Source organism: Humulus lupulus, chromosome 5, assembly GCF_963169125.1.
Source record: "Humulus lupulus chromosome 5, drHumLupu1.1, whole genome shotgun sequence".
Lineage (NCBI taxonomy): Eukaryota > Viridiplantae > Streptophyta > Magnoliopsida > Rosales > Cannabaceae > Humulus > Humulus lupulus.
Window position 1 is genome coordinate 8,128,109 of NC_084797.1, and position 25,305 is coordinate 8,153,413.

At 35.2% G+C, this 25,305-nt stretch overlaps 3 protein-coding genes across 4 annotated transcripts; 1 reads left to right on the forward strand and 2 right to left on the reverse strand.

Moving 5' to 3' along the window:
* The first annotated feature begins 9,027 nt into the window (after nucleotides 1–9,027).
* Nucleotides 9,028–9,774, forward strand: LOC133778797 (kaempferol 3-O-beta-D-galactosyltransferase-like). Its single transcript, XM_062218820.1, has 2 exons — nucleotides 9,028–9,327; nucleotides 9,436–9,774. Exons 1-2 carry the CDS (start codon nucleotides 9,028–9,030, stop codon nucleotides 9,772–9,774), a joined length of 639 nt encoding a protein of 212 aa, XP_062074804.1.
* A 186-nt stretch (nucleotides 9,775–9,960) lies between these two features.
* LOC133834332 (protein AGENET DOMAIN (AGD)-CONTAINING P1-like) lies at nucleotides 9,961–11,879 on the reverse strand. 2 transcript variants are annotated; one of them, XM_062263914.1, is made up of 3 exons: nucleotides 11,298–11,879; nucleotides 10,668–11,123; nucleotides 9,961–10,276 (listed from the first exon to the last, which is right to left on the reverse strand). In XM_062263914.1, the coding sequence occupies exons 1-3, from the start codon at nucleotides 11,736–11,738 to the stop codon at nucleotides 10,271–10,273; spliced, it is 903 nt and encodes a 300-aa protein (XP_062119898.1). In that variant the 5' UTR covers nucleotides 11,739–11,879; the 3' UTR covers nucleotides 9,961–10,270. The 2 variants fall into 2 exon arrangements, with proteins under 2 accessions (XP_062119898.1, XP_062119899.1); XM_062263915.1 differs by having other exon boundaries at nucleotides 9,961–10,273; nucleotides 11,298–11,877.
* Nucleotides 11,880–22,240: 10,361 nt separating this feature from the next.
* On the reverse strand, nucleotides 22,241–24,462 carry LOC133778798 (1-aminocyclopropane-1-carboxylate synthase 3-like). Its single transcript, XM_062218821.1, has 4 exons — nucleotides 24,319–24,462; nucleotides 23,930–24,061; nucleotides 23,312–23,472; nucleotides 22,241–23,195 (listed from the first exon to the last, which is right to left on the reverse strand). Exons 1-4 carry the CDS (start codon nucleotides 24,457–24,459, stop codon nucleotides 22,241–22,243), a joined length of 1,389 nt encoding a protein of 462 aa, XP_062074805.1. The 5' UTR covers nucleotides 24,460–24,462.
* Nucleotides 24,463–25,305: the final 843 nt, after the last annotated feature.

Genomic DNA, 25,305 nt, shown 5'->3' on the forward strand with positions numbered 1-25,305 from the left:
CATTCGCTATGTAATCAGATGTGCTTGGTTAGTTTGTGCTTTGCTGATGACCTTATCATCTTTTGCAAAGGGGACTTCAATTCTATTAAGATGATCAATCATGCCCTTGATGAGTTTAGTTTTTGTTCGGGTCTGACAGCCAATCTTTCTAAATCCCACATTTATTTTGGAGGTGTTAATGTAACACCCTAAACTCCAGGGACCGTTACGATGTGCCTTATAAACAGTAAAATCGCTAATCGAGTCATTTGGCTAAAATCGTGTAACTAAGTATGATTAGTGGTTTAGGGATTAAAAATTTTGGTTAAGATATAACGTTTCATTAGAATGTTTACTGTATACATTGGGATCCCAAAAATATAATTTAAAAGTTTATTACAAGAAAATATTTACAACCAGCCGATCTAAGCGAAAAAGCAGGGCTTAACCCTAGTTCTTCTCCTTCAAACCTCGGCCGTGGCGGTCGAGCAGCTGCATATGTACACATCGTCACCTAAGATCTCCAACTCAAGAATGGTCCAGCTTTCTTTTGCCTTTACCTGCACCACATAGCACCCGTGAGCCAAAGCCCAACAAGAAAACTTAATATGCTCATGAACAGTAATAACATGTCATTAAATCATAAGGCACATGCCTAGCAAATATAGCCCTATTCAAGCAAGCAAATAAGTTCACGTAATGATGGGTATCCAGGATAAGGAATCTTGCCCTCCTAAGTGGATGACTATCAAGTCAATCCTAATTAGATAAGTTATTTAACACTGGTGGTTCCGATAACCATACTGGGCTTATAGCCCTAAATAGAAGAGTGACAGTTGTAAAAGTCACTAAGGTGGGTTTCGTTCCCTTACTAAATAAGTGATCATTTCACTAGCTTAAACAAGATAGTTGTTCGATGAACTAGTCACCAATATAACTTATCGCATGACCATAGAGTCACAACCATGGGATTCCACTCCCTAGCCACGTGACAAACCGTCACCTAGGCCTTTGGCCCTGGTTCTGAGTAACTAGTCCTAGACTAGTCAAGCGCTTATAATTTTCATCGACCTTCGGGTCGATCCAGCATCAATGCTCCCAGATTCATTCAACGCTCATATCGATTAGATCTAATCTTTTATCGTCCCTGCGTTCATGACGCTGATGCCGTTTTCGGCTCTTAGGTCAGTAATACGCGACCAGTGCCGACCCTGATTAGTCAGTGCCATACACAAGTAAGCAATGCTACCAAACATATATCATATGTCAAATATCTGAATATAGGGCATTCAGCATGCTTACTTAACAATTGCTAGCATAACTAGGATCATGCATAAACACAGAGACTCAAGTTCTGAATAATATCTTATTCAATAATCATGGCATGCCCTATTTACATGTTTCTCGTGCATCACATGCATCACATTTAATCACTCGGCATGCCTCAATAATAGCCATATACAAGTAAGTAAGATTGATAAGCATTCAAAATGCTATCATTGTTCACCTTTAAACATCCAACATGCATCAAGAATAACCATGCATGTCATATACATAGGGTGCAGTTTTCTTACCTCGGGTTCGAGCAAGAATTAATAAAAGAACGACCATTGAGAACGATCAATCCTTTAGCGATTACCTAGTCATAACCAAATATGGAATCCCATCAATAAAATAAATCATAAAAAGGTTTACAATCTAAAACCTCACTCCCGAGATCCATCCCGTACTCTCGGGACTCTCAATCTACCCTAATGGGGTAAAGGAACCAACCCCCGAGCCTTAAAAGTCATCCCGAGCCCTAAAAATAGGTTGCTGGAAAATGCACTAGTGCTGGGGCGCTGCCTAGTGGCGTTGGGGCGCTGCCCCAAAGTCAGAGAAGCCCAGAACCTGCCCTGCCTAGCGCTGGGGCGCCATCAGCAAACTAGAGAAAATTATGGCCTTCTCCCCTGCGATTTCCCTTGAAAAAAAACTTCAAAACCAATCCCAAACATCATCAAAACATCAAATTCAATCCCTAAACTTCATCTACATCACACCCTCATCAAAACCCAAGCAATCTTACCCAAAACCTTCCATGAATTCTCACAACTAACACCTCAAATTCCTTTGACTAAAAACCATAAGAAAACAAGGTAAAGCTTAATTCCATGGATGAAATCTTACCTCAAGTTGGACTTAAGTCATCTTCAATGGATGAACTAAGTTTCTAAGCTCCCACCTTTGATCTCCTAGCTTGTTTCTTCAAGTTGGCTTTCAAAAATCAAAAGGAAGAAGGAGGAGAAATGGTGTACGGGTGAGGGAGAGACATGAGGATGATGATGCTCTATTTTTTACAATTCCACAGCCTTCTAATGGCTTATATCCATCCTAGGGGTGAAAAGACTAAAATACCCCTAGGTCAAATAAAGGTTTCTAAAGACTCCCAAGGGTAAAATCGTCATTTCCCGCCTATCTTGTTAATTATAATTAACACCCTCCAATTCTCACTATTCTCGATATTCTCAAATACCAATAATTCATATCCCGTTACCCTTTAATTCCCAGCAACGTTCTAATCATCAAATTACCCCGAGACTCACTCCGAGCCCCAAACTTAATCCCATTATGACCAGACCGAAAACTTGCATTCCATGATCGTCTAATGCCGAATGACTCGAACCAATCCACATATAATGTGGTATTATTTATAATTCACCCACATGCATGTAAATACACAATCATGTCCTCAACAGGCCCAATTACCAAAATGCCCTTATAATTAAAAATGAACTCATATGCATGCATTTACCATCAAATAATAATATAATTCACATAAACATGCATATTGTTTACCCATATTTTGGCCAACCGACACGGAGTCAGAATATGCTTGATATGAATGAATGTATTAACAAGAACCGAACAGCAAAAACTAATTAGAACACGATATTTTATAGTGGTTCGGCCCCAGGATCTGGTAATGACCTACCTCCACTTAGACTGTTATTGATCTGAGAATCAAAGGGGTGATCAAAGAACAAGGGTTCAATGAGTTTCACTAACCTCTGAAGAACAATACAATATTCAAGGAGAATTACTCTAGTCTTAAATTGTAACGCCCTGGCTACCCCAGAACAGTTACGGTGAACGGTGGACCGGAAATTTGACTCACTACCTGAGTCCTTTGGTCAAAAACGTGCTCTAAGTGTAATTAACAGGTTAAGGCATAAAACCAATAAAAAGGAAATGGAGATTTTCATTACAAACTGCTCTGCAGAGCTAAACAAAACATTTACAAGAGGTTCTCAGTACAAAATGGTCATTACTGTTTTAAATTTACAATCCCGCCGACCTAAGCGGCAAAAATAGGGTAAACCCCCTAGTTCCTCTGAGAACACCTTGACCGTGGTGGTCAAGCGGCCGCATATGTACACACCACCACATCAGCTCTCCACTCAAGGCTAGGTGAGCTTCTCTTTCCCTTTACCTGCACCACATAGCACTCATGAGCCAAAGCCCAGCAAGAAAACATAACACTTCTCATAAACATTATCAAATGACTATCATTGTAATCATACTGAACATAAAGCTTTCAACAAGCAAATGAACATCACATGATTTTAGCGGGAGAATGGCTGTTAGGTAATCCACTAGCCCCCAAGCTCTCTTTTCGTTCATCGACCCTCAGGGTCGGTCAGGCATTAATGCTCCTTGAGTCATTTAATGCTAATAGTCGATTAGATCTAATCTCCGTTGGCTTGCGTGAACCACGCTAAGTCCATCCTTGACTAATAAGTCAGCGCTAAGTGACCAGTGTCCAGTATCACCGCCGAACTTGACTAATAAGTCACAGCTTCACAGCTGACACTAACACCTTTGCCAATTCTGACTGACAAGTCAGTGCAACGTGACCAGTGCCCAGTACCACTGCCGAACCTGACTAATCAGTCACAACTTCACAGCTGATACTAGCACCTTTGCCAAACCTGACTAATAAGTCAGTACCATGCACAAGTGAGCAACATGTGCCCAACATTCTTTATTCAATCCAAGTCCATATTAACACAACCAACATGCCTCATGAATATCCATGCATGTCACACTTGGGGTGCAATTTTCTTACCTCCGGTTTGAGCTAGAATGAATTAAAGAACGACCCTGAGAACGATCAACCTTTAAACTCCTTAGCGGTTACCTAATCATAACCAATTAGAAACCAATAATAAAACAAATCAATGAATGGTTTACAAACTAAACCACACTCCCGGGACCAATCCCCCACTCTCAGGACTCTCAAACTACTCAAAAGGAGCAAAGGAACCAACCCCCGAGCCTTAAAAACCATCCCGAACCCTAAAATCAACACTTCCTGAAACTGGCCTAGCGCCTAGGCGCCACCCACCAACGCTGGGGCGCTGTCCCAGAAACAGAGAGGGCTGCTCTCTGCCCTGAGTAGCGCTGGGGCGCTAGGGCTGGCGCTGGGGCGCCAGCTTCAGACCAGTAGCTGCACTGAAACTCCATTCTTGCGATTCCTTTTGAAACCAACCTTCCAAACTCATCCCAAACCTTACCAAGACATCCAATTCAACCCCTAAACCTCACCTACATCACCTCCTCACCAAAACCCAATCACACACACACCAAAAACTCCCCTTGATTCCAACTTTCCACGTCTAATTCTAGAGCTGAAAACCAAAAGGAAAAACAGAGTACACCTGAAATTCATGGACAATTCCTTACCTCCAACTGGTTTGAATCCTCTTAAGATGATGAAATAAGTCCACAACCTCCAAGCTTTGATTTCCTAGCTTGCTACCTCAACTTGGGACCAAAAACCTCAAAGAAAGATAGAGAGGAAATGGATGTACGGGAGGGTGAGGAAGCTCTCTGTTTTTGTTCTACAACTTTCTACAGCCCCTTGAAACATATATAACCCAAGAAAAATGACCTTAATACCCCTAGGTCATCAAAAGCTTCTAATGTCTCCCCAAGGGTAAAATCGTCATCTTTCACCTATTTCGTTAATCATAATTAACGTTCTCCAATTCTCGTTATTCTCAAAATTCCCAAACACCAATACTTCATATCCCGTTACCCTTTTTACTCCCGGCAACGTTCTAATCATTAAAACATCCCGAGACTCACCCCGAGCCTCGAACTTATTCCCGTTATGACTAAACCGCTACTTAAATACTTAAAGATCGTCTCATGACGAATAGCTCGAACAAATCCACATTATAATGTGGCCTTAAAACATATCACCAACATGCATCCAAATAACCAATTTACCCTCAACGGGCCAAATTACCATCACACCCCTGTAATTAAGAATATGGACTCACATGCATGCATTTCACATCATATCATAATATAATCAACATATACATGCATTTGATCAATTATTAACACAATTAAGCAAGTATGGCCCTCCCGGCCTACTATTCACGCCGTTAAGCACATCGGAGAATTCGGGGCATTACACAAATAATTCAAAAGCCAAAAGTCCCCTCCCTTGAGCTATCCTTTTCTATTTATAGGCTCAAGGGGGATTACATAAGATTGTTACAGATATTTTCTCCTGAATAATCGGATATTCAGGAGATTGTGTGAGTTAAATTCGGGATCTGTAAAGATCTTTACATTAATATTACGTTGTATGCGGAACCATCGACCAGACTGATCGCAGGTAAGACTGGGCTTCTTACTGCTTCTAATACGTCTTCTGGTCGATACACTAGCAGAGTCCCTCCTGGTGTCAGCCACGTGTCCAGGGATCACTTGCCACGTCATCAATGCTAATTTTTTGGATAACACATATAATCATTTAATAACATGATAAATCAATTATGGCATTCCCAGCCTCCTAATCAAGGTCCTAAACCTTATTAGGAAATTTGGGGCATTAGAGTTAAGGTTGATGAGAAGCAAAGAATCGCTACCTTGATTAACCTTGAAGAGGGTTCATTTCCTCTCAAATACTTGGGAGTTGCATTGAGACCTACTAAATGGAGAGAGGCTGATTGTTCTTTTATCATTTCCAAGTTGCGTTTAAAATTGCATAGTTGGATGAGTCGTCACTTATCTTATGCAGGTCGTGCTCAACTCATCCATTCTGTTTTACTGGGCATTAGAAGTTATTGGATGTCTATTTTCATTCTTCCTCAAAAGGTCGCTAAGGAGATCGACAGATTATGTCGTAGCTTTCTGTGGCGAGGCTCTAGTTCAGCCAATAAATTGCATTTTGCGTCATGGGATTTTGTTTGTAGACCCAAGTGCTTCGGTGGTTTGGGATTCCGCGGTGGCAGTAAGTTTAATAAAGCTGCTCTGGCCAAGTATATTTGGGTTATATCTACTAAACAGGATGTTCTTTGGGTGAATGGATTAATGCAATTTATTTAAAGAGCTAAGATTTTTGTGTTGAAATTAATTGAGCGTCAAACAATAATCAAGAATTGATCAAACATAGTCATGCTCAACATTGCACAATGAAATCATCTTATTTAAGGCATCAAACATAATAAAAAAAAGAGGTTTTACATACATTTGTGATCAAGTCTATGAACCATCATTCTCCATGATTATGCTCATCACATTTCACCCACCTACACATCAAAGATCAAAGGCGTGCTTGGGGTGTAGAGACATTTTGCCCACCCACCTAAACCATATTACCCACCATTAGGCTAGTTTTACCTACACTTACAATTGGTAGGTAAAGACCCCATTTTCTTGTAGTGGATGAACACTACTCTCTTTCTATCCTTTTCCTCTAAACACCCATTGTCCACACTCACATAATAAAGGTGTAACCCATTTTATAAAACATAATGGGCTTATTGGGCCTAGATACCCAACGAGAGGATTAGTTGTCCTGGCCCAATGAGCTGGCCTAAAGACATTGAGAGTGTGTCCATGGGCCCTGAGCGTGTCAGTATATTATGTCCATCCCATTATGGTCCGATGGTAATAACATGCAATACCGATTATATAGTTATCCTTATATGCTAATCACGACACTACGTGAGCAACGTATAATTATGTCAGTCCATATAAAATATTCTAACATTTTGGGTCTATGAGGTGAAAACTGATGTGAGTTGATATTGGAAAAAAATGAATCATCTTTAACTCAGTTTTTCTCGGGATGACATCCTTGCAGCTGAAGTAAGGGGCAGATTTCGGGTTGGTAAGCTCTATTACAAATTTCTTTCTCATCTTGATAAGAGTAATAATTGTTCTGTTATTTGGTGTAGTTTGGCTGTTCCTAAACATAGATTCATTCTTTAGCAAGCTATAAACCATCACCTTTTAACTAGAGATTTGTTGAGTATGAGGAAGATTGTTATTCACTCTCTGGATTGTGTTGTTTATGGTTATGGTAGAGACTGTCATGAACATCTCTTCTTTGATTGTCTTTATTCTTGTAAGGTGTTGCAACAACTTCAGTCTTGGCTGAGTTCGGAGTTATGGCCTCTTCAGCATGATGAATGGCTGCTTTGGGTGAACTCTAAGAGGAAAAAGTCTTTGTTTTCAGCCATTTTATATGTTGTCTTTGCTGCAGTTGTTTACTTCATTTGGTGGAATAGGAATGTTTGTATTTTTTGAAAGGAAAGTTCTTCTAGTTTCTCACATTGATCGGCTGATTAAGCAAGCTCTTAAAGCTAGAATTCTTCTCCTAGATAGGAGAAAGCTTATTATATTTGATAGGATGAAGATTGATTTTATTTCTCAATTGTAATTTGTTGGGATGTTGTTCTGCTTAGTTTGAGCAGTTTGTTATAATTTGTTCTGTTTATTTGGAATAAATCTCTTCTTTTATAAAAAAAAATAGTGGTATTATAACAAATAAATAAATAAAATAAAGTAGAATTTATTGTGTGTCAAATTTCGCTTATGTTTTATGATATACTAAATTGACACAACTTTACAACATCATTATAATAGTGTTCTTTTAGATTATGATTAAATATGAGAATGCATTACCTTTTTGGCACGAGAGACAATCTTAATAAATCAATTTTAGTGTGCTACAATTTGACTTTTCCTCTTTTTCGTTTTAAAAAAAAATGCGTACCACACTCATATTCTTAACATTTCACCTAGACAATTGTTGTTACATTGAATGGTGCAATTATGTATCGAATTTCATTTATTATATTTAAAATAAAATATATATGATTCGATCATAAATTGCACTAATAACGATATGTTGGCACTAGTGATGCCTCTTATCAATCCTCTTTCACCTAATTATCGTAATTAAATGATACTCGAATTCCTCATGCCATATTCAATCAAAAGAGAAAACTACACACAAATTGGAATTCAATCAATTCATATAGCAAACTCAACTGGTCAAATTTCTATTTTAAGTGCGAATAACAAACTAATATTTATATACTCAAACTAAATATACATCTTCTATTTGTTCGAACACCCGCGCCACCGCTCCTCGCCATTGTCCTCCACCTAGCCTCCCCCTCACCGGACTATCTTCGCCTTCTTCAAAACTCCCCATTCCAACATCAGACTCTTCTCAAAGTCTATTGACCACAACAACAAAAACATCAAGCCATATATGACTTCTCCGACGATCCACGACAATCCATTGAGCTTTTCATGAAGTCAACACTACAAAGCTTGAGGCTGAGCATAGACAAGGCGGTGGCTGAGATGAGAAAGGATGTGACATGTTTGGTAACCAGCGCTTTCTTTTGGTTTGGACTCGATATAGCTCAAGAGATGGGAGTACCTTCTCCGGCGATCCACAGCGCCACGCTTGATATACCTTCTCCACCCTACACACTGATCTCATTTGGCACAACGTTTTCTCTTCAGCCATGAATGGAGACGAATGTATCAGTTTCATCACAGGAATGTCAAGAATCCTAATCCTAGATTTGCCCAAAGGAATAGTCTTTGGAGACTTTGAATCCTACTTCTCAACCCTGCTACACCAAATGAGCCTAGTTCCATCGAAAGCAACCGCAATTTTCATAAGCTCATTTGATCAAATAGACAAAGCCACCATGGATTATTTGAAGTCAAAATTCCACAAGTTCCTCAATGTGGGGCCATCCAACTTGGTGTTGCCACCAGTCTCTAGCTGCAGACGAGGGTGGTTGCTTGCCATGGCTGGACAAGCAAGAGCCTCGCTTGGTGGCACACATTAACTTTGGCTCAGTGGTAGCACCCACAAAAGAAGAGCTTACGGCTATAGCTGAAGCCTTCGAAAGAAGTGGGGTTCCATTCATATGGACTCTTGAGGATAACATGATACCAAATTTGCCAAAAGGGTTTTTGGAAAAAAGTGAAAAATTTTGGGAAAATAGTACAATGGGCACCCAGGCGGAGATACTGCTCATAGTGAAGTTGGAATGTTTGTGACTCATTGTGATTGGAGCTCGATACTTGAGTTGAGAGAATAACGGGTGAGGTGCCTATGATTTGCATACCACATTGTTTGGTTCATAGGATGAATGCAAGGATATGGTAGAGGAAATTTGGGAGATTGGTGTGAAGGTTGGGAGTGGAGTTTTAACAAAGGAAGCATTGGAAAGATGTTTGGATATGGTACTTTTGTGTAAAAAGAAAAGGAGAATGAAAGAGAAGTTAAAGCTACTTAAAGAGCTAGCAGCGGAAGCTGTTGGCCCTGGTGGAATCTCTACACAAGACTTTAAGGAGTTGCTCGATTTGATTGTAGCTAGGCTTGTAGTGTTGAAGAACATAATAGCCAGACCTAAAATGCTCAAGAAAACCAGCTTAATGACCTGTGAACGTGAGCATTATGTTCCCATGTTTTGCACAATGTGATCACGTTCCCACTCAACTTTTTGGCTATGAAGTGGATCAAGGGAATCTGTTACACATAATCAGAGTTTATTTAATGTTGAAGTGAATCAAAAGCACTTGGATTGCATGGTTCGAAAGAATTTGCAACGGCAAAAGTGTATATGAAAATGAAAGAATAAAATTAACTGAAATGGAAAACAGAGGAGGTTTAATAATATCAATAATAATAGCTAAATATATTAACAGAGATCTAAATCAAGTGGTCTAAAGTAACGAATTAAACACAAAATGTACTGATTTTCACTGCTGCAAAGTACCACTGATCTATACAGCTGTAAAATTATATAATTCATATACTAGCCAGTCAATTAATGACATTAACTGATAACTATCCTTTTTTCTAATCGTAGTTCAATGGAGAAAGGTCACTGCACAGCTCCGAGAAACAATTTCAAAATTTTAAATTAGAAAGTTAAATGTGCTACTCCTTCAGAGCTCTTCACATATGTTTCGGACTTTACTGCTTCGAAAAAACAGAGAAAAAAAAAATCTTTGATTAGCAAAGTGATTAAGCATAAGAAACTCAAACAAAAGTTACAACCTTTATAAATATATATATATATGTAGAATTCAGCAAGATCACATATAGAATTCTCTTATCTACTGATGTTGGGCATTGTATTTCACACTATCAATACTAAAAATCCATTGTGTTGTCATATATATATATATATATATATTCAGCAATGATTAATAGGAATCATCCACCCTAGGCCAACTAATTTATTATTAACAGATTGTTATGCTTGCCTAACCCCACGAAATCAAGTAAGATTAGAAGAGAACTACAAAAACAGAAACACAAAAGAGGAGCATGAGCAATTATGGATTAAAGATAATCTACAGTCATATACCTTAGAGTTCCAAACCCAAGTATGATTGATCCAATTTTGATGCAATCTCAACTCTTCATGCTCAAACAGAATTTCTTCATCTGAGCTTTTAAAGTAAACTCTGTACCTTCCTCTTGACAAGACCTTGCATATAACACCTTCCCACCAACCATCATTGTAATATGCATCAACTTCTTCATTTAGGCCAAAAGAATCAACCCTAATAATTTCCGGAGGATAAGGCCTTATGTTTCTTCTATCGACCTCCTCACACAAAAACTTCTCACCAGTCTCTGTTCTTATAGTCTTATACTGAACACAATACTTTTCATTATCCACACTTTTGACAATAGATGCAGTATACCATGAACCTTCAAATCCTTCTTCCTCGTTTCTAATCTCAACTAGTGATCCTATCTCAAATTCCTCCATTCTTTGCCCTCCATTAGAAACTGCCACATTTTGCTTATTCACAAACTGTAAAACAAACACATCATTGTAACATTACACATCAATGTGATCTCAACCACTACAAGACCAACTATGGCTATTAAAAAGTAAATTTTGACACTTGAATAAGCACCATTAAAAAGCACAAAACAAAAGCTGTTCAACCACAAATACAAAATCACCCAAAAATATTAATTTTACCTTAACATTAAGAGGAGGAACCCATTGTCCATCAACCCAGTCACGGTGGGGTCTCAAGTTGGAAATCTCGAGTTCCACCTCATGATTCCCGTTCAAGCAAACAAAGAAATACGAAGAATCTTCAAAGACTTCAGTAACCAGTCCCTCCCACCAACTACCCTTATAGTAGGCGTCGACTTCTTGGCCGGCCTTAAAATACGTACAATTGTTCTCTTTGGGCGGAGACGGCCTCATAAGCGATACATCTAACTCCTCCGTCGAGGGTTTGCCCTTGTTTTTGTCGATACTGGTTTTGGTCTTTAGGGTTTTGTATTCGACAAGAAAACTGGTGGCGGAGGAGCCCCTGGCGATGATCGTTGCCGGAATGAAGTAGCCGACTGGGCTCCTGACCTCGACCTCCGCCCCTACGCTGAAGTAAGCTTCTCCTCGAATGGCAGCCATTGAAGGTTTGAACTTTGGGAGAGAAAGTTTTCTCTTTTTGATTTTTTCTTTGGTAATTTGGAGAAGATATTAGAGTGAGAGTCGTAGGGATTTGGGGTATGGGCTCGATCATATATGAAAGATTTGAATTTGAAATAAGAACAAACGCGTGTCGTTTAACGGAAAATAGGGGAAGACAAAACGATAACAAAGTTCTTAGCTGAATGGCGGCTAACTGATTGATTAAACTCGTTAAACGACAAAGCTGAATGACAATAAACGACATGTCGTTTATTATTAACACAAACGAAAACAAAGCTATAAGCTGAATGACAATGTTCTGATTTTTTTTTTAACGAATCACAATTGAATTTTTTTATAGTGCAGAAAATAAAGTCAAACATGTTATTTTCTATGCACATACAAAAATTAGTTACGCGTATAATATGTTTGAACCTAGTTTTAAGTACTATAAATTATTCAAATTTTTTTAAAAATTTACAGATACTCTAAATAGCTACAATATATACGATCATAAACAAAATTTGCATCGAAAATTATTCACAGGTGAGGAATACAAAATAATCTCATTGAATTACTCTTTTTCAAGCCCCCACATAGAAATTCCCTTTTTTTTTTTTTTTTATTGTAGTGACTTTTTTATAATAATATCTATATAGCCCAAATAAGTATATATATTTATATATAGTACCATTATAGTAGTGATTATTTTTAATCACTATTTATAGTTATTTTTAGTATTTTTGGTACATAAGAACTTTAATTTTTTACATGACGGTGTATAATATAGTAACAAGGGACTTCTCAAAAATTCCCAAGAAATTCTTAATAATTTAGGATGTCGAAATTTCAAACAGCTTATTGCACACGTGTTTATTTCAATATTTATATGTGCGTGCAATAAGTTATTTAAATCTTGATTTCGGCATTTTAAATTATCCGAAATTTTATGAAAATTTAATAGTAGTCTCCTATAACTACATTATATATCATCATGTAAAATAAATAAAGTTACTAACTTATACATATACCGAAAATACTAAAAATACCTATATCACTACCCCAAAAATTTTCATTATGTAAACACACATCAATTTTGAAACAACCAGTGACACTTAATTATAGCATTTGCAAAGAGAAAATTGATTGTCTATGGTGACAGATATGAAAAATTATAACTTTTATAATTGCAGCACATCCATTAATGTTGACGAATTTAATCCGAAATGTTATATAAAACATCACCAGTTTCGAGCTAACAGAAGAAATTTGTGATGAACGATTATTAGTGCATCCAATTTATACCTATTTAATGTAAATATAAGCTTAAAAATAATTAAATGGCTGATACATTTGGTCAATAATAATAAGGATTAGCTCTTGAATAATTTGTTGTCTATATTTTGTGTAGTTTGCCTACTTGGGTTCATGTCCAGTAATAAATTGCAATGATTTATATGTAAAATCACTACAAAAAAACAAGACCTATACTTAGAACAAATGTCATCGATAGAAGCCCAAATGTTCTCGGTATAGCCTATACCGAGACCATGTCGTCGGTATAAAGTCCTCGGTACATCCGCGTCGGTAAAACAAAACTTCTACCGACGACAATCAAGATGTTCTCGGTATAGGTTTTACCGAGGACAATGTCCTCGGTATAGAGTGAAAAATGTCATCGGCACAACCAACTCCAATTTGTCATCTTAATGGTATATACCGAGGGCTTAATGGTATATACTGAGGACAATGTCCTTGGTATAGACTAAAGCAGATTTTTTTTTTATTTGTAATATTTATCCCTTATTTATTTATTTATTTAATTTGAATTAAATATAAAAAAATAGAATAAAATTAAAACACTTATATTAAACATATAAATAAAAAAACATAAGAGTATGTTTGCTTAATCAAAATAAAGAGTTGTCTTAAACATGATAATGTAATAGTCTATTGTAATAAAATTCATACATAACTCCTACTGAGTCGGTGCTCCAACATTGGGATCATCGGGTGGTGGTGGGGCACAATGAGATCTCGGGGTGATACAATGAGTCCGGACATGCTCCTCTAACTGTCGAAGACGCTCTCTCATCTCAGACATCTCTTCATCTCTAGTTTGTGAATGACGAAAATCAAATAGAGTTCGATCCCTTATGTTAAGGATACGTCCATATCCTTTCTGGTGACCCCGTCGTTTTCCGAAAACAGTTTGTACCAAAGATATGTCTTCATCTTCAGGCGCACTCGAAACTGGTGTGAAACTCTCAGTATCAGTTGTCTGTGTCTGCTGTGTGTCGCGATATGCACGCAATTCCTCCTATGATACAATGTATAATGTAATTATGTTTTGTAAACAAACAATTAAAATTTTGAAAAATGTTTAAAAAAACTTAACGTACCCAAGTATTTTTGGCTGTCTCTGTCACCCACCCTGTGCCTGATTTATGGTGAGTATCCATCCAGCTATCCGGGATGGGCTCAAGTTCCCCAGTCTCTAAATTGCGCTGTCACGTACATATATTTTTATAAAATTAATAATTAAACGAAAATAAGAAAAACAAACTAAAAAATATTAATTAACTAACTTTTTTATAGCGCAGGGCTGGGATTGACTGAGAATCTCCATAGCTAAGCTCTTTCAGTTTCTTCCTATTTTCCTTGTTGACCACAGAACGTTTCTGCAAAAAGTTATCGTTAGTAATATATTTAATTAAGATAGTTAAGTTTAGCAAGAAATTAATACCATAATTTCTGGGCGTCGGAAAAATTCAAAGGCTTTTTTCCACTGCGTATCCGTGCAACCACCATAACGATTTTGTGGCCCATTAATCGTCAAATGCTCTTTAATATCGTACTTCCAGTCAGAATACTTTTTAGCACACGAAGTATCAATGCCTCTCAAGATCCCAGGCATATGCCCTTCTCCATATCTAGTACGCCTAATATCAAACAAATCATCCCAATTTATAAACATTTATTAGTAAATATGATATATAACATAAAATGAGAATTAACATAAAAATACATAAACTACTTACTTCCAAATGTGCAAGTATTCTTTCTTTCGAGGCATTTGGTACTTTTGACCATTGAGGACAGTCCGGATCTGTGTACTGTCGAACAAGTAATCCGAGCTCTCTTGAGAAATTTGAACTGTAATCTCCGATCTCTTTATATGTTCTCCCCCACACATCCCACTTGAGAGGGAGAGGATGCCCCAACTGTTCCCTTTTTTCCCGCGTGTTCAATCCTTTATGGCGTCCACGTTTGTTTGGAGGCATTATTGTATGCAAATTCAATATTTTAAAATTAATATGGATTAATTGTTAAAATTTAAGGAGTATATCAATGTGTAAAGTATTACCTCGTTTACAATCAGCTGGGATATCTGACGGTCCACGTGGAGGATCGTATCCTCCACCATCACCCCCGTGAGATCGAGCAATAATATCAGCCATATCTGTCAAATTAATCGATATTAAAATTACATTTATCGGTTAAAAATGACTATATAAAATTATTTATTATTAAAAATAATTACTTCAACATATTATAAAATCACCACTTAATTATCACTATAATAATCTTCACTATCATTATCGGTTTCTATGTGTTCATCTTCCTCTTCATCATCTTCATATTCAACTTCCTCCTCCTCCTCCTCCACTTCCTCTTCCTCCTCCTCCTCTTCTTCTTCCATTTCCTCCTCCCTCTCCTCCTCAATTGCAACATTATCTATCTCAACAAATTGTAATCGAGCCCCCGTACGTTCAAAGCTGATTTGTGGCAACGGTCCAAGATCAACGAATAATTGGAATTTAGAGGAACTAATGTCGTGCATAACATCTACTTCTACATCCTCCGCTTGTTCTTCAACTAGTGGGATGTCCCACACATTTCTGTGATGCACTTCTTGGACGACTTTCTAATGAGATTTATTTTTAAGGTCTTCAATGTAGAAAACTTGGTTAGTCTGAGTTGCTAAGATAAATTTATCATCTTTGAAGGCCTCCGAACTGGTTTTGATACTTGTTATGTTTTGCTCAAACTTTAATCCTGAAGACCGATTAGTGTCAAACCATTTGCACTTAAATAATACAACAGAACAACCAGAAAGATATGACATCACTAAAACTTCTTCCAACTGGCCGTAATAAGTACTATTTTCGACACCCGCTATGGAGACTCCACTATTTTGAGTTTTGCGATTCTTGTCCCTGTCATAACACAAAAATCTTACTACATTTACAACACACTCAGGGTACGACGCAACACGAGTTGAAGAACCGTTTGCTAAAGAGATTAATTCTTCATGTACTTCCAAAGATCCTGTTTGTCGAAGATGATAAATCTTATTATAAAACCAATTAGGAAATTCCTCTCTATGTAATTGGTCTAGGTTTTAAACACCTCTAGTCTGCAGAATTTCCCTATGCTCTCTGCAACAAACAAAAACAACCAATTTAAGAGCTACTAATAAGTGTTATAATAAACATGCAATGAAATGATGAACTACTTTTATTACTTACCGAAGATATGGCAATATCTCATTGCAGTTGTTTAGAATATACCAATCCGCTATTTTCTTCACTTCATCCTCCAAAATTGTCAAGGATTTCTTACCAATTGGACGACCCTGAGATCGAAAGACCGACATCTTTTTAAGTTATGGACCAACATCTACATTTCGGTCTGGACGATTGAACTTTGTCTCAACACCTTTCAAGTACATGGAGCAAAATGTTAATGCCTCATCAACCACATATCCTTCTGCTATTGACCCCTCTGGATGTGCTTTATTATGAACATAGTTCTTCAATTTTTTCATATACCTTTCAAAAGGATACATCCACCTCATGTGAACCGGTCCTCCAAGTATTGCTTCTTCTGGTAAATGTATTAGTAGATGGACCATGATATCGAAAAAAGCAGGTGGGAAAATATTTTCTAACTTGCAAACAATCTCAACTATTGAAGTTTTGACTTTTTCTAAATCTGAGACTTTTAGAGTTCTCGCACAAATGAGCTTGAAGAAAGTGCATAACTCAATAATAGTTGTACTCATCGATTTCTCTAGAAATGCATGCACACCAACTAGCAAAAGGCGTTGCATAATGATGTGACAATCATGCGATTTCAAACCAGTGATCTTATTGTCATTATCAATCACATTTTTCCTTAGGTTAGATCCAAAACCATCTTGAAACTTCACTGATTTAAGAAATCGACAAAACTTTTGGCGATCTTCAACAGTGAAAGTGAATTTGGCCGCAAGCTTTTGTATCCGACCATTCAACTTCCTCAGCTGTAACTCTGGTTTCATCTTCATCTTCTCCAAGTCTACTCTGGCACTAACTGTGTCTTTGGTCTTATTCTCCAGCCCAACTATTGTGCCTACTAAACTGTCGCACACATTTTTCTCAACATGCATAACATCTAAATTGTGTCGCAACATTATGTTGGCCCAATATGGGAGCTCAAAAAATATACTTTTTTTTTCCGCCAACCTACTTGCTCTTTTGTACGCTTTCTTTTTTGGCCGCCATAACTGACATGCTTACCAGGAAGAGAATCGGGTATAAAACTCATTTGTGTGAACATTTCTTGCATGGTTAATGGCTTTGGTGGTAATCTTTTTTCAACGACACCATATGTCTTCTTGTCCCTTCTAATGGCATGTTTGATTGGTAAAAAATGTCTATGACCATAAAAAGCAACCTTCTTTTGTAAACAAATAGATGGTGTTGCCACATTGCAAGTAGAGCAAGCATGATAACCTTGGCCAGTCCATCCAGAAAGGCTACTCCTTGCTGGGTAATTGTTTATAGTCCACATCAAAGCTGCCCGAAGAGTGAAGAAACTGCCATCGACTACATCTCGAGTCTGTACACCAGTCACCCATAATTCTTTTAACTCATCAATCAATGGTCTTAAGAAAACATCAAAATCTTTTCCTGGCGAATGAGGTCCCGGAATTAATAAGCTCAATATGAAATTAGTTTCTCTCATGCACAACCATGGTGGCAAGTTATATGTCGTCAACACTACCGGCCACATACTATAAGAAAGACTCATATTACCAAAGGGATTGAATCCATCTGCAGCCAATCCAAGCCGCACATTCCTGGGTTCCATTGCAAATGTTGGATTATTTCGGTCAAAGTCCTTCCAAGCTTTCCCATCAGCAGGATGACGCAATACACCATCTTCTTTTATATGTTGCTCGTGATGCCATCTCATATGTTGAGCAATGTGCCTCGATGCATATTTTCGCATTAACCTAGGGGTTAAAGGAAAATAACGCATCACTTTATGAGGCACTTTCTTTCCCTTGGTGTTCTTGTCCACCCATCGATCCTCCCCACAAACAGGACATTTGCTTTTTCCATCATGTTCTTTCCAAAACAGTGCGTAATCATGCTTGCAGACATGGATTGACTCGTAGCCCAATCCAAGTTTCTGCAACAACTTTTTCGCTGCATAATGCGATTTTGGAAGCTTATTTGGAGCTGGAAATGCATCATGTAACAACTCCAGCATTCCATCAAATATTTTGTTGGGAATTTTTCCCAACACTTTGAAATGCATTAACTTCACTAGGAAATTCAATGATGTGTAATTTTGACACCCGGGGAATAATGGAGCCTCGATCTCAGCAAACAAATCGTTATAATGTTGTCCATCCCTGTAGTCTGTTGTAGGTATCTCTTGATCGCGCTCATTCTCTTCATATTCGTCATTGTCATTTTGCATAAGATCATTGAGAACATCCATCATTTCATCTTCATCATTTTGATCTATCACTTTCCTCATTGGTATTATTTCATCCTCTCCATGCCAATGCCAATTGGTATATTTCCGTAGAAAACCATTTACAAAGAGATGATTTTCGAATACATCAATCGTCTGAAATTCAACGTTGACACACCTCCTACACGTACATTTCACCAATCCTCTTAAGTCAACGCACTACCGAGCTCTCTGGAGAAAATCCATCACACCAGCTTCATACTCATCGGATAATCGATCTGTCAAATTAATCCAGCTCTTGTCGATCGACATTGTATGAATGTAGCACTGCACGGAACACTAATCATCAAACTTACAATCAATTTGTGTGTCTGTCCTAATTCAGAGAGAGGCAAATGTAAGAGTCTTCAATCACTCACCCTCTCTGAACGGGTCTAAGGCTTCTTGTGATGAACACTAAAAAAATATAATATTATCACTAGGTGATAATAATACTATCTTATCTTTGGTAATAATTTCTTATTACCAAAGAAAAAAGCAAATAAAATTAAATATGTTTTTTTTTAATGTCTTATGCTCTTTGAAGTTAATTATGTTGGTTTATGATATCTAACTATAATATATTTCAGTGTAAATATTATTAAAATTATTTAAATTTGACTTATTTTTTTCTAACTTCAAATTTTAATTTTAATAATGATTAACATTGTGTTTAAAATTGATTTCCTAAAAATATAATTGTTAATTTTATTTTTACATATTAATTCAGTATTTATTAAATAACATATTTTACTTATGCTTTATTGAATAGTTTTATAAATTTACACAAATTTTTTAAGATTTGTTTAAATCGTTAGAATTACTTTAAGATTTATTACTTATTTAAATAAAATTTCAAGATTAATGTTTATTTTTATTAAAATTTGGTTGCATAATGTTATTGTTAATTTTATTTAATCATAATTAAAAATATATTATACAACTTATCAATTCACTATTTCTTAAATTAGAAATTTTATTGAGTACTTTTAATTCTATAAAAAATTGGGCAGCATAACGACTGTATTTTCATATATCCCAAAATTTAAAAACTTGCAAATAACACATAAAAAAATATACAGTCGCAGAACATACACAAAGCAATACAAATACATTGCAAATGACTATATAATTTATAATTATTACTCTAAATTTTATTAATTATTCAATTTTCTATTTAAAATATCATAATTCTACTAAAAATTAACAACAAAAAGAAAGCATCAATATCCATCAACACTAAGAATAAAAAAATTAACAACAACAACAAAATTCAAATTAAATAAACAAAACTCACTCTAATAATCAAAATTTATTAACCAAATCTAATAATCTAACACTAAAATTATTTAACCCAATCTAAAAAACAAACACTCAAATATTATATTTTCATACAAACATATTTTTATAACTAAAAGTCAAATTATATACCTAAAAAATAAACTATTAAATTAATAAATTTTCATACTAATAAATTAATTATTTATCCATATGATTAAACTAACTAAATTCTAAAACTATATATGTATTTTACTAAAATACTACACAACATTATTTCCTCTAAATTAGATATCACTAAACTTTTAACTAATTTTCATTACTAATTATTATTCTTACCTATTTTAAATACATAATCAGAAATTATATATATAATATGACAAATAACAATATATTAACAATATTAAAAAAATTATACATAAAACCCTAAATATATTTATGCAAAAAATATAAAAAAAAAACCAAAAAATTACAAAGAAAATGCGAAATACTTGTAAAACCGCTTGTAAACAATGCAAAACCTGAAAATAAACAAACAAAAATCCTATTATAGAAGACCAAAACAGAAAAAAAAATTGATAAATTTATACAAAAAAAAACTGAAATATATGTAAATGCTTACCTTAATAGACCTTATAGCTACCTAAATCTTCTTTGGAAGGGAAGATTTGGCCAAAACGTAAGCTTTTTGGGGCCGAAATACCAAAAAAATGAAAAAGGGGGCGGAGAAAACGGAGGTTTTTTTTTTTTCCGTTTCAGAGAGAATGAGCTCAGTGTTTGGGAAAGATGAAGATTATAAAGACCCTATATACCGAGAACATGTTCTCGGTATAGGGTCCTCGGTACAGAAACTAAAATGAAAAAACCGCGTAAATATGGCGCGGTTCTAAATTATCTATACCAAGAACGTGTTCTCGGTATAGTGTTATCGGTATAGCTTCTTTTTTTTGTAGTGAATAACATGAAAATATGAATTAAAATTGTTCGAATGAGGTTTAGTGGAAGGAGTTTTTTTAATTGAGTTGTGAGTATAGGATTATGTGAACTAATTCATGTAGTGATATATATTACATTCTACATTGTAACTAAGTAGTCATGAGTTGACATTTAAGAATGTAAAACTATCACCATAATATATATTTATGTATCTTTTTTATATAAAATGTGTGTAAATAACAAAAAAAAATTGGTTTTAATGATTTTTTATTTTTTAACGAAATATTCTTATATTTAACATAATATTTTTGTATTTAACTGTAGATTGTAAGCAAGACTTAAACTTAACTAAAATTAAATTAATGAATAATTAAACAAATAAAAACATTATATTTTTGAGATATTTTATAATGATAATTATTAAAAAATAATAAAACCATATATTCTATAACTTAAATAAAATTTAATTAAACTTAAACTTAATATTATATTAAACATATAATATATAATCACTCCCAAATTCAAAAACCAGAACAAACATAACCTAAAACAAGCAAAAAATAATAATAATTAAAATATGATATTTTAAAGATATTTTATGATAATTTAAATAATTAAATTATATTTATTTAAAAATAATAAAAGTAGACATATCATTTTTTATATTTTATAAATTTAAGTGACTGAAACTCTTTTTTTCCCATCAAATTCACTAAAGGAAATTGTAAAATAAATTAGAAACTAAAAATAGTTTATGCATGTATACTACTTTCTACACTATGACTTTTTGTTATCTTATTTTATGTCAATTATTAAAAAATTTAAAATATTTTTGTATTTTATATACATGTTATATAGTCATGTAAATATATATCTATGTCAACATTGTATTTAGATATTATACATGTAAAAATTATTTATATAAATATTTATATATAATTATAAAACTATAATTTATTCTATATATTATAGGGATAATTGCGGCATAAGTACCCAATGTTTGGGTTTTGTACGCGGCATATACCCAATATTTATTTTTAGTGGCAATAATACCCAAAGTCAGTAAAGCTATAATTCTGTGAGTCTCCTATGTTAGGTCTATTAATGAGCTAATTAGGCAGACATGTGTCACGTTTTTATTGGTCCAAATCATAATTATTTTAAAAATATTATTGAGCTGGACCAATCATGGAGTGATACGTGTTGGCCCAGTCATCATAAAACGGAGACCTAACGGAGGAGGCTGACGAAATACACTTTTACTGACTTTGGGTACTATTGCTACTAAAAATAAACATTGGGTTTATGCCGCGTACAAAATCCAAACATTTGGTACTTATGCCACTATATTTAAAAAATAATAAACCAACTTTTATTAAAATGATAGAAATTGTTTACAATAATTGGCACAATCCATCTAGCTAGTATAGATATTAAAATTGATGTAAATATCGATCTCTAAATAAATCAAGTCATTAATTTGATGTGGGGGGAACTCATTCATCTGATGATCGATCAGAGTGATATGGAGGGCTATCAAATTCATCAGACGGTGTGAAATCACTTTGGGAGATTAAATAACTATTCTCACAATGGATTAGGTCAGCAATGATCTTAAACCGCTTGATTGCCACGTGTAGGGTTTCTTCAGAGATGTTAGCGAAGCACATTCTGAACCAACCTGGTTCGGAGCAATGACACGACGAACCAGGCGAGACATTAAGCCCAGCTTCGTAAACAACTCTCTTCCAAAGCTCTTTCTCAGCTTCGAACGTGTTACTCCTCAAAAGACTTCTCAAATCGACCCAACAAAACAAACAAGCGTTACTCTTCAAACACTTGATCCCACCGCTCTTGAGCCCCGACTCAAGAATATCCTTCCTCTTCCTGAGCCTCTTTCTACTGTTTTCCATGTACTTTTTAATGAATTTCTCGTTCGACAACATGCAAGAAAGCGTGTTCTGGGTTTGGGACGAGATGAGGCCGAAGCTCGACATTTTGGTCGCGGCCGAAACGACATTCTCGTCTTCCGAGTAGATCATGCCGACTCGGAATCCGGGGATTCCCAGATCTTTGGAGAGACTGTAAACTATGTGGACTCTGCTCCGTACTGACTCAGACACTTCTAGGTTTCGATCGTTCACGACTTCGGCTATGCTGATGAAGGTCGTGTCATCGAAAACGGTGCCGGAATATATTTCGTCGCTGACTATGTGGACCTCTTTGGCGACGGCGAAATCTACGAGCAGGTCGAGCTCGTCTCGGGTCATGGTTGTGCCTAATGGGTTGGAAGGGTTCGTTATGAGTACTCCTTTGACTTTCAAGCCTCGATCTTGGGCTTCGAGATAAGCTTCTTCTAGTGCCGATGACGTGATTTTGAAATCGTTTGAGCTTGAGCACTGTATTGGAACTATTTCAACTCCAGTTCTCCATTTTAAGTCTCTATCGAACCTGGAATTATGGTATGCACGTAGCAATGTATCAGAATTGTGAAATGAGACGTAAAATTAAAAATTATATAATCAATATCCAAGATTAAAAGATACATAATATATATATATATATACCCTGGATAGTAAGGAACAGGAAGAAGAAAAGCATCGCCAGGGTCAGCAAGGCAGAACATGAGAGTTTCATTGGCAGAAGTTGCACCAGCAGTCAGAACAAGCTTATCAGCATCAAATTTCACTCTGTTCCCTCTTAGTTTACCCATGAATTCCACCATTTCCTGTAACCAAAACATCAACAACAATTAGCTTATATACACATATATATATACACACACATGATAATTCTCCTCTAGGTTTTTTACTATTCTCTCGCTTGTGAATAAATTTTAGCGCAATTTTTTTTATGATCGTGTATATTATAGTTGTTTAGAGTATCCTGCAAATTTTTAGAAAATTATGAGTAATTTACAGTAATAAAAACTAGGTTCAAATATGTTGCTTTCCATATGCATAAAAATAAATTAGTCACGCATGCAATAACATGTTTGAACCTAATTTTCAGTACTGTAAACTATTCAGAATTTTCTAAAAATCACGTCAATGCTCTAAATAGCTACAATATATACGATCATACAAAAAATCGCGCTGAAAATTATTCAGAAAAATACAGAGAACCCTACTAAAGTAGAAAATTTTTATATATATATATAATTCATATATATATATTTAACTTACATTTTTGAAAGCAGGCAAGCCATGATAGTCCTGGAAAAGAGCAAGCTCTTGAAAAATAGATTGGCCATTACTCCTTAATCCAACGGCGTCGGGATTCTCAGCAAGCCATTGTTCAAGAAGGTCAAAAGAGAGCTGTAATTTATAATAATAATAATAATAATAATAATAATAATAATGAACAAAAACAAAAAAACAAAACCACAAGTTTTGTCAATTGAAGCAAATTAACTAATGTCAAAGTTTTGTTTTTGTTTTGCTTTATATGATTGTGACAGTTCATAGTACATATTTTAGATCAGCAACTTGATTACCATTTTCTATATGTGATGACCATGATCAGTTGTGAAATTTTTTTTTGAAAACGAACTATTATTATTATTATATATTACCATGTTCTCAGCAAGACCCATCTGAATTATTCCGGTAGGGTTGTGAATTTTATCATAGGGATTCTTTTCGTACTCTATCCATCCCAAGAAGTAAGATGAATCTTGACCATGTGAATCGCTGCTAATTTTTTTGGACAACATTTTTAATATATATATATAATTTGAATATGTATATTATAGTAGTCTGTATATATATATATATATAGAGAGAGAGAGAGAGAGAGAGGGATTGTGTGAGGAATTTTGAGTTGTGGAAAATATGGGTGCACCCTTATTTATACACAAAGTCATCAACTATGATTGGGGTGTACTTTGACTAAGCTCATCATCCTAGCTGAGTCAAGTCATTACTTTTAAGGAATTGAACTGTTTGTCAAGCTCATCATCCTAGCTTTGTATCATATTCATAATTGTTAATCTGTGCACGAATATAATTTTCTAAGAAAACTATCACTATCACAAAAGTGGGATTTTATATCTTTTTGGCATCTATCTGTACTGATGCCAACATTGTTTACCAAATATGACGTGAAGTAGCATACTAAATGAGTTACTTCTTTTATTATTTATTTTCTCAATTTTTCACCATTATTTATTTTTCTTCATTATTATATAAATTTTAATAACAATCTATAATAAAAGATCTCCAAAACCGTAACACTTCTCATTCTTTTTATTAATTTTTTTAAATAATAGTAGTTTATTTAAATGCACTAAAACATGAACAACTTACTAACTAACTTAAGAAACCTTAACTGTTTTCTTTATTGGCATCCTATATTTTCTTCAATCTACTTAGAATTTTAAATTTATTTTATTATATTATTTATTGCCTATAAAAATAAATCTAATAGTTGCATTGCAAATATAAGTTATAATATAAATCCATTTATAACTGAAAATATAAACAAAACCCCCCCACACAAAAAAAAAAAATGTATATCTATATATATAAACAAATCTATTCAAATACTTTATTAGCCTATA

Coding starts and splice junctions, on each gene's coding strand:
- LOC133778797 (XM_062218820.1), top strand. CDS start 9,028: ATGTGGGGCCATCCAACTTGGTGTTGCCACCAGTCTCTAGCTGCAGAC. Junction 9,328..9,435: donor AGGCGGAGATACTGCTCATA/GTGAAGTTGGAA, acceptor TTTGGTTCATAG/GATGAATGCAAGGATATGGT.
- LOC133834332 (XM_062263914.1), bottom strand. CDS start 11,738: ATGGCTGCCATTCGAGGAGAAGCTTACTTCAGCGTAGGGGCGGAGGTC. Junction 11,124..11,297: donor TTCCTCCTCTTAATGTTAAG/GTAAAATTAATA, acceptor TTTGTTTTACAG/TTTGTGAATAAGCAAAATGT.
- LOC133778798 (XM_062218821.1), bottom strand. CDS start 24,459: ATGTTGTCCAAAAAAATTAGCAGCGATTCACATGGTCAAGATTCATCT. Junction 24,062..24,318: donor TGGGTCTTGCTGAGAACATG/GTAATATATAAT, acceptor TATAAATTACAG/CTCTCTTTTGACCTTCTTGA. Junction 23,196..23,311: donor CCTGTTCCTTACTATCCAGG/GTATATATATAT, acceptor CCATAATTCCAG/GTTCGATAGAGACTTAAAAT.